Source organism: Carassius gibelio, chromosome A19, assembly GCF_023724105.1.
Source record: "Carassius gibelio isolate Cgi1373 ecotype wild population from Czech Republic chromosome A19, carGib1.2-hapl.c, whole genome shotgun sequence".
Classification (NCBI taxonomy): domain Eukaryota; kingdom Metazoa; phylum Chordata; class Actinopteri; order Cypriniformes; family Cyprinidae; genus Carassius; species Carassius gibelio.
In genome coordinates, this window is record NC_068389.1 from 17,438,811 (window position 1) to 17,453,858 (window position 15,048).

At 38.1% G+C, this 15,048-nt stretch overlaps 1 protein-coding gene across 2 annotated transcripts; it reads left to right on the plus strand.

Moving 5' to 3' along the window:
- Positions 1 to 557: 557 nt before the first annotated feature.
- Positions 558 to 11,346, plus strand: LOC127935607 (programmed cell death 6-interacting protein). 2 transcript variants are annotated; one of them, XM_052533673.1, is made up of 18 exons: positions 558 to 842; positions 2,637 to 2,685; positions 2,833 to 2,902; positions 4,120 to 4,247; positions 4,336 to 4,489; positions 4,567 to 4,667; positions 5,106 to 5,237; positions 5,361 to 5,583; positions 5,696 to 5,819; positions 6,070 to 6,247; positions 7,319 to 7,430; positions 7,652 to 7,821; positions 8,239 to 8,487; positions 8,741 to 8,875; positions 8,975 to 9,069; positions 9,163 to 9,283; positions 9,364 to 9,563; positions 10,605 to 11,346. In XM_052533673.1, exons 1-18 carry the CDS (start codon positions 637 to 639, stop codon positions 10,783 to 10,785), a joined length of 2,628 nt encoding a protein of 875 aa, XP_052389633.1. In that variant the 5' UTR covers positions 558 to 636; the 3' UTR covers positions 10,786 to 11,346. The 2 variants fall into 2 exon arrangements, with proteins under 2 accessions (XP_052389633.1, XP_052389634.1); XM_052533674.1 differs by having other exon boundaries at positions 5,121 to 5,237.
- The last annotated feature ends 3,702 nt before the right edge of the window (positions 11,347 to 15,048 follow it).

A 15,048-nucleotide genomic window follows, 5' to 3' on the forward strand; every position in this document is an offset into this window, starting at 1 on the left:
CGTTAAAAAATAATGTAACTAATGAGTTAATTATTGTTAGTTCATGTTAGTTAATGCATTAATGTTTTACAATAAAAATATTATCACACTTCAGGTATTCAGGTCACATGACTAAATGGATGAGTCATTAGGGTAAGGTGTGTCCCTCTGCCCTATTTTCCCCTATATTGCTAAACCACATGTATATTAAATTACTATACGGATCAAACTGGGGTTTTTTTCTCACTTTCTGAAACCATTGTCCAATTGCCAGTGGTTAAAAAAAACTGAGTGATTAATTTACTGTACACTAAGAAAAGTTCTAGTTTTGTCATGTACCTGATTTGTTGTGTTACATCCAGCATCTACAGAATTGACTGCATCTGAATAAATTATACTGTACTAAATATAGTTCTACATAAACCTCCTGCGCGGGAACATGGAAATAAAACTGTTGGGGAAAATGTTAGGGTTTACATGGAAGGAATCAATACTTGTTTTCGTGATTTCACACGCGAACGCAGAGTGCGCATGCGTCACTTTGACAGTACAACTGACGCGATGACACACGCCAGAGAACCAGGAAGTACTGTGCCATTGTTTTTGTCCGTCTGCAGTCTTCTCAATCTCCACTAGTACTGTTTCCCGCGGGCCCAAATGGCGACGTTTATTTCTGTCCCGTTGAAGAAGTCCTCAGAGGTCGACTTAGTGAAACCATTGTCGAAATTTGTAACGTCCACGTATCCTCCCGGTGAGGAGCAAACGGAGTATCTCCGTGCCGTGGAAGAGCTCAATAAGCTGCGGAAAAGTGCTCTCGGGAGGCCGCTGGACAAACACGAGAGCTCGCTGGAGATCCTGCTGCGGTGAGAGCCCGACGAGACAACTTGATTACGAAGTTTCAATGGGTGTATATTTCTGCTGCCTGTTAAACATTGACAGCTCTGTCTCGTGGATTGTTTCTTAATCTGTTTGATTTCTAAAGGGCTTATTATTTTCTGTTAGTGGATAGCAAAAGATGTCCAAAGCACAGGAAGCTAGCAAAATTAATCAATTGTTATGTCGCAAGTGTGCGAAGTAGTTTCGACAAGAGTTTAGTTTGTGTTAAGAGTTTCTCATCCGTTTTCATTTGCTTCATAGAAATATAAACGTGAACTGGAGGTTTTGCTCGTGCTGGTTACCCTGTTTGTCGCTCAAATGAGTGTATATTTTATTGTTTTAGTTCACATGTGTGTTTAGGGCGATGTGAAATGTACGTCATTATATTTGGGAAGTTGACAACCTGTGGTGTGACATCCTATACGCCATCTAAAATTATATATATATATGACTTATATATCTGAATTATACATTTATCAATTATCATACATTTTATCCTAAACTCTTGAATAGAGTTGAATTAAAAAGAAAAGTCCACGAACGCGCTCTGCGTCAACACCATAGGTCAACACCCGTTTATAATACGTCAGCGGCTTCCTGGTTTTGCGTGACTCAGGTGTGTCATTTAGATTGACCTCTTCAAACATTCACTATAGATTAATAATACATCGTTCGACGCAAATAACGGAAATTTATTAGAAGACATGTTCTGAGTTGTTTATATTATATTCGCTGAGTATTATATTCGCAATTTGGTCTGTTACCGTCGCCCTAGTTTTCACGTGATATGATTACGTCATTTGAAGTGACGGGGTGGATACAGGTGTAAATGACGTATATGTTTTACTCTGGAAAGAATTTATAACTGAGTTTCATGTTTTAATACTTAATCTGTAAGCCAGCAGCTGATCTTTTGCTTTGAAAGTTTTGAGGAAATGGCTAGTTAATTTGTTAAACAAAATCAGATTTGCTGCATCATGCTTCCAGCACTTCATTTGTCCCCTTTTATATATCCATTGTTTTGGTCTTTACGGAAATGTTTATTGTATATTGATTGCGAATTTGTTAGAATTGATCATGTCATTTAATTTACCTTCTATGATACCATTAGACTAACATTATTACATCCTTTTTAATATTGAGAAAAATCAACAAAACTGCGTATTTTAAGTCTACTTATGAATTGAATTTCATATGCCTTATTTCCCCCAGTCGGAGGTTACATTGTGCATTTCGTTTGTGGTTTAATGTAGCTGAGCTAATGTAGCGACTGGGGCTTACGCCATCTGGAGAGTGAGTGAGAAGTGTGTTGCTAGGAATAAGCTTTTTGTGTGCTGCTTTGTAGCCGTGCTCAATGGTCAAGATGAATGGCCTGCTTTGTAGCTCCTAGTTAGACTGGTGTTTGGTTTGTATGACGAAGAGCCCCTAGGGCAACACCCATCAGCGGTATTCCCTCTCTATACAGTCATGTTCTTTTATAGTGCAGAGATGCAAGAAATATTAGATATCTCACATATGGAGCAGAGATGTGGGGAAATGCTCTTCTTTTCTTCCAGGAAGGAAATGTTTTTGTGTCATTACTATAGTTAACTCTGTAACAGTGAGGTTGAGTAACTTTAGTAATGGTTCATGTGTTTTAGACTGATGGTCACATGAGAATGCTGTCATGGCTAAATTGTTTGTCATTATGGTTTATGTTCCATCTAAAGAAACTAAGTTGTTTTTCCTCACATTATCCATTTTAACAGCTTTTCTCATTGTTTTTTCTCTCTCCCCTTTAGATATTATGATCAGCTCTGTGCAATTGAACCCAAATTTCCTTTTGCAGAGGTAACCTATATAAATTCTCTGGTCACAGCGTAACATTAACCCATTCACGTTTAATGAAAATAATTGTTTATATTAATAATACAGAGTCATTTAGGCATATTAATAAGTGTCTGTAAATAATACATAACTGTTTTGTTTTTCTTCAAGTTATGTGTGACATTTACATGGAAAGATGCTTTTGATAAAGGATCTCTTTTTGGAGGCTCAGTCAAGCTTGGTGAGTTTACATAATTTTAAAAGAAGATCAGTATAAGTCAATACAAACATTTAGGGCATTTAGATGGCAGATGGCTTTATTGCAGATAGTTTTATATAAAGGATGTATGCATCAATAAATATTATATCGGTTATCCATGTTAAAGAAAAATATGAACTCATTAGAAATAGAACGGGGAAGTAATCCAGTAAAAAGGAAAGGCAGCACATCCTGTTACCTAAGAAACTTACACCCTGAAACATTTTTATAAAAAGTGTTTCGCTTTCATTTTTAATGATTCCTCATGGCGTTTGAAAAAGTGAACTGATGAATGGTGAACAATTACGTATCACAAAAGTGAGTTGTCCAAAACTTCAGAAGTGTACGTTAGGTGTTTTTATCTTTTACGACTAGTTCCACAAAGCACTAGAATATTACAGAATGTTACAGAAACTTTTAGAATGTTCCCATCCTTGCAAAAGCAAGATTTCTTAAAAATTACAATACTAATACCAAAACATATATGTACTAAACCAGTGTTTCATAATTAATTATACATTTCATGTTCAATGACCTAAGTATTTACTTAAGTATTGATGCTGCATGAATAATAAATACTACAATAATAATTAGCACCACAGAATTATGGAGGAACAATTAAAAAAATTAAGTGAAGCATTTTTTTATTACATTATTTCTGTTTGCACATAAATAATGTTAACTCCAGTAATTCCATTACTTACTCACATGGCTCATTGCATACTTTATTACTGATTATTTCCTTACTGCTACATATTACTGTTCATTTCTCAACTCAGATTCTTTAAATATAGAATGTATTCTAATGTAGAATGTCCTGATTTAATTTACTTTGTTGGTACTTAAATGTGTTTTGGACAATATCATGTTTACAAACACATGATAAATCCCTTGTATATCCTTGTTAAATTAAGATTGAGTGATCAAAAATAGCAACGTTACTTCTTCATATGTATGGATAAAGTACGTAATACTTAATGGTGTTATTAGTAAAATGCTTAGAAAAAGAAAGTACATTTTTTAAAGCACATTTTACACCTAGATGTTTCATAATGCTTTGCTAGAAAGTCAATTAATTAAAGAAAAAGCTTAATAAAAAATGTCTTCTCATAGAAAGAATTAAAAGAATGGGGGGGAAAGGACATAAACTTAAATAGTGATAAATCCATTATGTGTTTGATATTGTTTGTGTGTTTCAGCATTGGCAAGCGTGGGCTATGAGAAGACGTGTGTGTTGTTTAATGTGGGCGCGCTGGCCAGTCAGATCGCTTCTGAGCAGAATCTCGACAATGACGAGGGACTGAAGACCGCCGCCAAGTTCTACCAGGTTTGATTTTGACCTTAAATCCTATAGCAACACAGACAATTGAGAGAAGAAAAAAAAAACGTTTCAAGCATTTCCTGTCTCTTTCCAGCTGGCGAGTGGTGCGTTTGCTCATATAAAGGATACAGTGCTTTCTGCACTGAATAGAGAGCCCACCATGGACATCTCCCCTGAGACGGTGGGCACGCTCAGTCAGATCATGCTCAGCCAGGCACAGGAGGTCTTCGTTCTCAAAGCCACTGCTGGTGCGTATGTGTTTATGTTAGTGCACTTTCTGCTTGTAGTTGGCATAGTTTTAAATGTCTAATGCTTCATCTCGCAGATAAGATGAAGGACGCCATTGTCGCAAAACTTGCCAACCAGGCGGCAGATTACTATGGTGATGCTTTTAAGCAATGTCAGTACAAAGAGAATCTGCCTAAGGTATGTGCAGCTTCCAGTACATATGACATACACGTTAGTGGGGAAGTTGATCCACCAGGGGTCACTGTGCAATCATACTAGACACTGTTAAACATAAGACAAAGATCACTACATGCTGCATGCAGCAATAAATGTGAGTGTGTCTGTATACGTGAGTCTAGAGATTTAAGTAAGACTGCTAGTCACCCCTCATACACAGACACACACTCTCACATCCTCCAGCCTTTGTTTCTTCTCCAGTTGATCTGTGAGTGAACGCTGCATGAGCGTTGTGAGAGGATTTGGTTGGGGTTCGCTGAAGATGCGTGCTGATTTGCTGTTCTGTTTTCTCTTCCTGCGCCCTGTGCTGTGTGTCTGTGCTCGTTTGTGGTTGCCTGTGGTGTTGGTTCGTGGTTGCCGTGGTGTTTGTGATTGCTGTGGTTGCCTCTCCCTGGTCAGTATTTTTATTTCCAGGAAGTGCTTCCTGTCCTGGCTACCAAGCACTGTATGATGCAGGCCACCGCAGAGCTGCGCCAGTCAGCCTTGGCCAATCAGAAGAAAAAATTTGGAGAGGAGATCGCTCGACTGCAGGTGTGTTTGTCTGTGTGTGGCAGACTGTTTATTTTTGGCTGGCCGGTTGCTTGTTTTATTTATTCGGGTTGGAGCTTCATTAATAGGATGTTGATGTTCAGGCTTCTCTTGTGTGTCTTGCAGCATGCCACAGAGCTGGTGAAGATCGCGGCTTCTCGGTACGATGAGTATGTTAACGTGAAGGATCTGTCAGATAAGATCAACCGTGCCCTCACAGCTGCAAAGAAAGACAATGACTTCATTTACCATGACCGCGTGCCTGAGGTCAAAGATCTGGAGCACATTGGCAAAGCATCTCTGGTCAAAGCAACTGCAGTTCAGACACCACTCAGCCAGAAGTTCTCAGGTCAGAATGGCATTACCTTTGTTCTGTTGTGGGGGGGGGGGGGGTAGTTTTCCCTTTCTTGTGGGAAAACAATTCAGTTAATTGCATTATTTGCTGTTTTGTTTGTGTTTAGATCTGTTTGAGAAGATGGTGCCGATGGCAGTGCAGCAGTCAGTAAGTGCAGCCAACTCCAGGAGGGCTGACACGGTTAACAGACTGATTGGCAGCATGAGGGAAGCAACTAATCTCTGCAACGGGTCAGTGTTGGTGCATATATTTGCTCTCACATGGGTCCATTTAAACTCCATTAAAAGTCCATGCATGTAGTATGAGAACGTTTACTGCTTTTATTTGAATTGTTTTAAGGCATCAATCACAGATGTGATTATACACATAATACTTTTATTTAAACCTGGACATGCTGTTTAAATGATCAATTTCATCAGTATTTTGGATAGATAAATGAGGTTTTGTGGTGGTGACTGTTTGGTCATTGCTGATTGGTAGGGTGTTGGCGTCTTTGAACCTACCGGCCGCACTAGAAGATCTGTCAGGAGAAGCAGTTCCTCAGTCCATCCTCGAGAAGAGCCGTGCTGTTGTTCAGCAAGGTGGCCTACAGAGCATTGAACAGCTCATTAAAGATCTGCCTGAACTACTGCAGAGGAACCGTGAGATCCTGGATGAGGTGATGCACATGTTCACCTTCTGATTTCATGCCGTTTTATAAAGCTCCAAATCAAGTCTGAAATCACTAGTAATAATGCATCTGTTTTTGCATGTTTCTAATTTAATAGACATTTTTCAACCCAATTAATATTATGAATATGGCAATATCAGTGTAAAAGAAAGAGCCTTTTTAGACTTCAATGGAAGAAAAATATCTAACCATCTGTATAAAGAAGACCACATCACATGATTACTTATATCAAGGGTCTTCAACAGGGTGTCGGGGATCCCTAGGGGGAGTTAATGTTTGATCACAAATAATTTTTTGCCACAAAAATTAAAACATGGGTAAATAACATCCCATAGTAAATTTTAAATCAAAACACCCTTAAAAAATATTTGTGTATATATATATATATATATATTATTTATTTTTATTTATTTTTAATTCTATCCTTATTATTCATAAAAGTTATTCCTCGTAAATAATCTTATGTCTCACTGTACATTGCTGTTCTTGTTACGGTGGAGCCGTTGCTTACACGCAACACATCTGCACTTTATTAGAAAAACCCCACCTAATTCACATACTCAGTGATTTGATTATTAATTGTCTATCTCTCAGTAAAATTACAATGTAAAGTTTTAGTTAAAATATAGCCGAAATTCAGGTAAATGTAAATGCCCATCTGACTAGAAACATTTAAATATATGACTGCAAATCCATTAAAATAATATACAACTGCAAGCAACTAATGAATTGTGATTTTTATCTCAAGTTTTTTTTATTATTTATGAAGCATAAATCTCAATTTTAAAAATAAAAGGTAAAATACATACAGTCAGCGATGCATGTGCAACAACAGTAATGTGCATAGTTCTGATCTACTTTCTAAACATAATATACATATATAGCATAATATAATTTATTCTTAACCATGATATGGTTCGTTTCTATTCATATCGAAGGCTGTATGCTTAATATGTAGCTCTGCATGACACATTTTGTTTCTGGGGTCGCTGCTCCATGTCTGACTGTATGTACTCTCATCAATTAGTATCATGGACAAAAATTGTTTTGTTCTTACAGTCCTTCAAGATGTTAGATGATGAGGAAGCAACAGACAATGAACTCCGAGCCAAATTCAATCAGCGCTGGAACAGAACTCCCTCTGGAGACCTGTATAAACCACTCAGAGCAGGTACATACATTCTTTCACCTGCCATTTATGCATTCAGCAGATGCTTTTACATAATGAGAGTTGCCGTGCATTCTAGGTAAACACATTATAAGTTGGTGTGTTTTCCCTGATTATGACTTTATGTTGATAGTGTAATGCTCTACCAGTTGAGCGACCGGAACCAAACTTGAGGATCACTTTGCTCATAATGGTTTACCCTCTCTCTTGGTTTCTCCGTGCAGAGGGAAATAATTTCCGCAATGTACTGGACAAGGCAGTGCAGGCTGATCAGGTGGTGAAAGAGCGTTACACTGCACATTGTGAGATGATTGCTTTGCTCTGCAAGCCAGAGAATGAGCTCAGTGCCGCCATACCGTCTGCCAACCCTGCCAAGACTCTGCAGGGCAGCGAGGTAAGAGTCTTGTGATTGTTAACTAAAATGATCAAAACTTGTTAAAGAAGAAAATACATTTAAAAATATTTAAATATTAGATGAAAACACTTCAAGTAAATGAAAATTAGAAATGTTGCCTTGGGCACTAACTGAAATTTTAAAATGTTGAAGTACTAAAATTACTAACTGAATATAAATCTGAAATGTATTTAAAAGTTATTAAACGTATTTAAAATACATTTTATCGAATAAAATGAGACTATTACTAAATACAATTATTAATACTTAATCTAATAAATATATATTTTTAATATAAAAAACACTGGGTGAGATATAGATACCTGTAGAGAGATAGTTGACTCAGTTACTTCACAGGCTAACCCTGACAAAACCCTCATGCTATCCTTCAGTCTGGGCTTGTCCTCTTATGTGCAGGTGGTGAACGTGCTGAGAGCGCAGCTGGCACAACTGGATGAGGTGAAGAGGGAGCGGGAAGTTCTGGAGGGAGAGGTGAAGTCTGTGACCTTTGATATGACGACAAAGTTCCTTACTGCTCTGGCTCAAGATGGTGCCATTAATGAAGAGGCTCTGACTGCCAGTGAGCTGGAGACACGTTACGGCTCTCACACACAACGTGTTCAGCAGAATTTACGCAGACAGGAGGAACTGCTGTCACAGATTCAGGTGCACACGAAAACTCATGCATGAGCAACATTTCACCCAGTATTTCAGCGAAAGAGTTACTAAGTAATAGTAGTGACCGTATTCTAATCAGATTTGCTCAGATAAAGATTTAAGGCATAAAAACTCAGTTATCAAATTGGATCTACCTGTCAGCTTAAACGAAATAATTTTTCATGTTACATACATGCTGCACTGCTTAACACAACAAAGGTAATGTTTTTCATTTTAAAAATGGCATTTCTTCCTGTCTCAGGTGTCTCACCAGGAGTTTTCAGCACTCAAGCAGTCCAACTCTGAGGCTAATAACAGAGAGGAGGTCTTGAAGAAACTCGCCTCAGCCCATGATAGCTACATAGAGATCAGCTCCAATACTAAAGAGGGCACTAAAGTAACTAACTCATGCACTAATATTAGTCCTGCACACATGCACAATCCATAAGATGTCACTCAGTGTTACATTCTCTCTTTTTTCTTCTTCTTTTTACAGTTCTACAATGATCTGACAGAAATCCTGTTAAAGTTTCAAAATAAGTGCAGCGACATTGTCTTTGCTCGCAAGACTGAGAGGGATGAACTGCTCAAGTATGTAATTCAGTAGTGTCCACATATCGACAAATCCTAATGTTTTCAGATGACTGTGATTACCTTATATTCTGCGACTGTTTGATTTGACAGGGAGCTTCAGCAGAGCATTGCTCGTGAGCCGAGCGCTCCTTCCTTCAATGTCCCATCATACCAGTCCAACACTCCTGCACCTGCCTCAGGAGGCCCAACCCCTGCGCCCAGGACTGTGTTTGTGAGTTTCCAGACTGATGAGTTCTAAAGATAAAGTCCTTGACTGTAGGAAATAGTCTTATTTTTTTATTTCTGTTCTAGACCCAGCAGCAGCCTCAGGCTAAACCCCAGCCGCCAGCGAGACCACCACCCCCTAACGTCCCTCCTCAGGCTGCCAGTGCTTCTGCTCAAATCAGTACTCCAGTGGCTCCCAGCAGCACCAATCCTCCACCTGTTGCACCACCCACTGGCCCATCACAGGCTCAAGGACCACCCTACCCAACTTATCAAGGCTACCCAGGGTAAATAAAAACCTTCACAAGTACCTATGTCCTCTAAGCTTTTTACAGTCCATAGCTCTGTTCCAAAATCTAAGGCTGCATCCAAATATGGATATTTTGTTTTTCCTCTGCATATATAGTAGGCAAGAAATGGTATGTGGAAAGAGCAGTATGCCCAGATGACCTACTGGCTCAGGCCAAATTCTTAAGTGCACCATCCCATGATCCTATTTTTTTGTGTGGAAAAATTGCAATGCCAGAATGCACTAATCCAAGGCAAATGTTGATTGTAAATGTATTTCATTGAATTTTTTACCAAGTATATCATTCTTAAATAGAATTAATTCCTTTTCTCGACAAATTGCTATAATTAATTATGGTTCTATATCTTGGTTTTCGAACTTAGATTCGTCTGCCAGTGAAGATAGACCTCAAAAACAGGTCATGGTTACTGAATTTAATCTGATTCTTTAACAAAAGAATGCAGAATCATTCAGAGCAGCCAGAATCATGCTGTGTCTAATTGTAGCCCTCCCTTGCACTTTGCATGATGAATGCAATTTGTGTCCTGCACAGAACTGCTGCCAAAGTACAGTGTGGCTAAATCACAGGCAAAATACAGGCTAAAACTTTTTTTTTTCATGCACTAGTCAGTTTTAATATTTCAGACTATCTTCCTTTCCCACCATGTATGAACATTTAAAACATCTTTATCAAAATAGATATCTACACTTTATTTGTAGATTTAAATTACAAGATATTTAAAGGTTGAGCCAAAAACGTCCACTTCAGTAGCACTTCCAGCAAACTTTCCAGTTTTATCTAAACTTTCAACAACATTCTAATGGTTTTTCAAGGGTTGTTGTTCTTCCCATTTATTTTATTCCCACAAACGTGGTGTTTTTTATGACTGTTGAACGTATTATCTGCTTTTTGGAGTGATAAAAGAGAGACCTAAAACTCTGTCTGTAAAAATCGTAATGTCTAATATATGTTAACAGATTTTAAATCTGGTTTATCCAATATTCAGTGTTCTGTTTTGTTGTTTTGTCCCTCTTTTAGGTATTACCAGATGCCAGTGAACTATAACCCCTATGCATATGGGCAGTTTAATATGCCCTACATGCCCTATCAAGCCCAGGGGCAGGCTGGATACCCCGGAGGCCCTCCTGCACAGCAGCCCTACCCCTATCCTCAACAACCGCCACAGCAACAGCAACAGCCCTACTACCCCCAACAATAAAGCTCACCTCTTGCTACTACAGCCACACTCATTCCTGCAAACTAGCACTCCTCTTACTGCACTTACCTATTAACAATCCTGCACTCACACTCGTGCTCTACTTAACATCTGGCTTCATCTGGGTGGAGTTTAGAACACAGGCCCCTTCCCCTCTTTAGTGGGTGGACTTATAGGCCAAGGTTCACAAAGCAGGTGTGCTCGTGGAGGGAAGATCTGATCTCTGTTTCTCTCTATCTGTCTCTCTCTGTCTTACCCTCTAGCCCAAAGTGAAGCTGCTGGCTGCCTGCCACTGCTTATATCTTATTTTTGTAATGAATACTGACATATAATCTAATGCAAGAGCTGTTGATTTCTTACCTTGATGATGATTTAATCGCTGGAAGAAAGGCCACGGTTCTATCTTACTGTAACCCTAGCTGTACCATTATACCTCCTTCAGTTGAGTCTACAATCTTTGGGAAAAGGAAGAGTTACACAGCTTAGAGAATGGATTTGTCACTAAAATGATTCATTTTTGCGTTTCTATTGTTTTCATGTGATTAAAACATCTATGATATTAAAGCGGGTCCTTTTATTCCCTTCCTATACATGGTACTTTTAGCCTGTGGGCGTACTTTCAGCATTTTTGGTCATTGTCAATTAATCTGCACATTGTTTTGCATTCATCCAGTGCCAAATCCAACAGCAACAGAAGATTGAGTTCAGATTAATAGGCTGGGCTATGAACGTGGCTGCAAGTCTGGATGTCAGCACACATGAATTCAAGTGTGTTTGTACGATAATTATTCCCATGCTATTTTTATCTTGAAAGAACCATGCTCAAACACTGTCTCCATGGATACAGATGGAAGAGGATGGGTTTTGTTTTCCACATGTGAATAGATGAATGTTTATGGAGGTATCCGAGTGTTTTGATTATGTAAGGATGTTTTATTTAGGCCATAACAAAAACTCCATTCAAATACACTTGAGCTGTGCATTGTTGTTTTGACAAGTGTCATTTGCCTTCAACAATGAATTTTAGGATAATGACGTAACTCCATTGGCACCTTATTAACTGCAAAAGCATATTGTGGTGCACATTGTGTGGGGCAATACATGACTGTAACTACAGTCAAAACGTTTATGAGCCTCATACACATATTAGATAATGTAATTAAAGCCATTGGCGTCACAACTCCTCAGCTGTTGCCTCTTACTGACAAGCATTCAAATGCCCTTCACTTTCCGGAAATAGATTTGCATCACAATCTAGCTTGATAACAAGGCTGAATATTGATAGATCTCCTGATTTGTTTCAATTTCAAAATCTTTAGAACTGTGATCTGATTCACTCCCACAATATTTGGGCATTTTTCAGTTATTATGTCCATTTTATTGTATATGGAATAAAATGTTCTCAAGCTATTCCTTTAAATTATCCAAACTAAAACTTAATTAAATTAAAAACAACGAACCTGTGCACCTGATATTTATCATCTGAATCAAATTAAGTAGACTAATTTTTTGGTGTAAATCTCTTATTAATAATGTATAAAATTAGTACAAATTCAAAACTTATGTTTACTTAAAAAAAATAATTCCATGAGAGCATATGAAGTTTGTGATTAATTTTAATTGACCTCATAATTGTTTGCAAACAATTAGGACAACACTTGCACTACATGTTTCTGCTCCACTAAAAAGAACCAGTTAAAAAGTGTTGTTTTTTTGTGAATCGGACTACACTGGATTTTTTATTTTGTTTTTTGCATACAACTTTTCGCAATGACCTTTTGTGTCTTGCCTCCTTGTGCAAGGTGTCAATGGTCGTCTTTTGGACAACTGTCAATTCACCAGTCTTTCCCATGATTGTGTAGCCTACAGAACTAGACTGAGAGACCATTTTCAGGTGTATTGAGTTAATTACCTGATTAGAGTGTGGCACCAGGTGTCTTCAATATTGAACCTTTTTATAATCATATATCAGTCTGTGTAATAAATGAAAACAATATACAAGTTTCACTTTTTGAATGGAATTAGTGAAATACATAAACTTTTTGATGATATTCTAATTATATGACCAGCACCTGTATAGATTACTATTAATTTAATTTCAATTCTTTTATTCATCCCACACACGAGAACTTACTCTGGTCAGGCCTAGCACGAGTCATTCTGCAGCATTTATTGTTAGTCAGATTGTTAACATTGCTGCTGTTGTGTTTACATGTGTTTGAAGGCACAGAAATAACTTAAGATGGATCACGGCTATTCATTGTATTCATGATTGACCAGTTGAAAGCTCATTTCCCAAACTCCTGACCTCAACTAATCAAACTGACAAAAAGCAGGTGTGAAATTCTCCCTGTGAGTGTTTACCGTAAGAGAACTGTTCTATGGCAATGATGAGAGATTTATTGAGCGTGACAGGTGTGTGTATATAGGTGTATAAAAATATTGGCGTATTTAGGAGGGTTGAAAGTAGCTGCATTATTGACTTCCTGCCAAATTCTCTGACCTTTGACCCGTAGAGATGAATCCATCGCTGATGACGCAAGATAAAGGGTCATTAGTGAAAGCTGAGAGTGCAAGAGATGGCTTTATTTGCATGTTTTTCTGTACATCTTTCAAGTGAAGTAAAGAGGAATGTTTTGATGTGCCTCACCATTGATTGACCTCATACTGCAGCCAAACATACTGGGATATTACGAGCATGTGTATTCCCAGCAGGTGCATGTCAGGACCTTTCATCCTCAAGAGCACAAGTCTAAGATTCTTGTGTAGTGAATATGGCCGAGTTATTTAAACATCTAAGTTTATGTAATGTAATAGCTCACTTACTGTTAACCAGTTAATAGGTTTTTACTGTAGCATTTTTACAGCCTTTTACCATTAAAATCATAATATTTGTTTACAGTGAAAGATGTTAAAGTTTGGCTTAATGTTTCTTTGGCTCTCTCACATTAGGGATAGTCTGCTGAACACAAAAGAAGATATTCTGAAAATGTTGGTAACCAGACAGTTGAAGGTAGCCACTGACTTCCGCAGTATTATTTTCCTTACAGGTTTTCATACAGGTTTGGAACAACTTAAGGGTTGAGTAAATAATGACAGAATTTCGGTGAATTTTTGGTGAACTATCCCTCTAAGTAAATTCATTAATGATTGAAGAATTTACAGAATACTGGAAGGCTAATGATAGTTGATACAAAATTGGGCTCTTAAGACAAATACGAAAACATATGTTTCGGTAGAATCGATCAACCCCTTGCTCTTATCATCTCACACGCAGTCCTGTTAACTCCACAGTGGCAGCTGCTCTGCCCACCATCCCACGCAAAATGAACACACTGCCAAAACACAACAAACTGGTCACTGAGGGGAAAGGGAGAATCGATATGCTATATCCCATTAAGATTCCTCTTAGGCATAAGGACAAATTATCCTCTGTGTGTGTGTGTTCAAGAATGACAGACTGGGTCTCTGGGCTGAGATTGTAGGTTCATACTTCAAAAAAACAGCTGTACACAGATAATTGTATTCATTTAATTAAGGAGACAGAATCAGGCAAGTCTGTTTCACCCTCTCTTACAATAAGTCTTCTTTATAGAAGAACATCTCTCTGATTCTCTGAAATGGTAAAGCCATATGGCAGAAAGACATGCACCGGGTGCATGTAGCTGTGAAGTTGTGGTAGGCATATGCACCCATATGTGTGTGTGTGTATGCGTATGTGTGTCTCATTGTGAGTGTCGCTTAATCTTTTCATCTAACAGGTGCTCCTTGCAGTATTTGGTGGGTTTTCATTGTGTGCTTTTGCACAAATTCACAATATGTTAGTAGGCTATCTGTAGAAGAGACTATAAAACAGCTTATTATCCTCGATGCTGAAACATGGAGTTGTTTTCTACGTTGAATAAATTGATACCTTTAAAATGTGTGTATATTAAAATATTAGTTAATTAATTAATTTTTTAAAAACTTCTCACAATGTGTGGAGACGCCATATTAATCAGTTATGATTGTACATTTCTGATAGTAACTGTAATAGCCTAATTGTTGCATTAAGACAGTCTAACATTGTGAATCAGTTTTAATTGTGCCGATGGCGATGTATCAGACGTGCTATTTTTATATCGTTGATTCTAACTAATTCTGGAGGTGCATGTGTAGAATTCTTAGTTTAAAGCCTTGCTTGGTACTTGTGTGTGTTTGTGAGCGCGCAGCGAGTTCCAGGAAGAGGCTGAGTGCACGAGTGCGCGCGCGTATTTAATTGAGTGA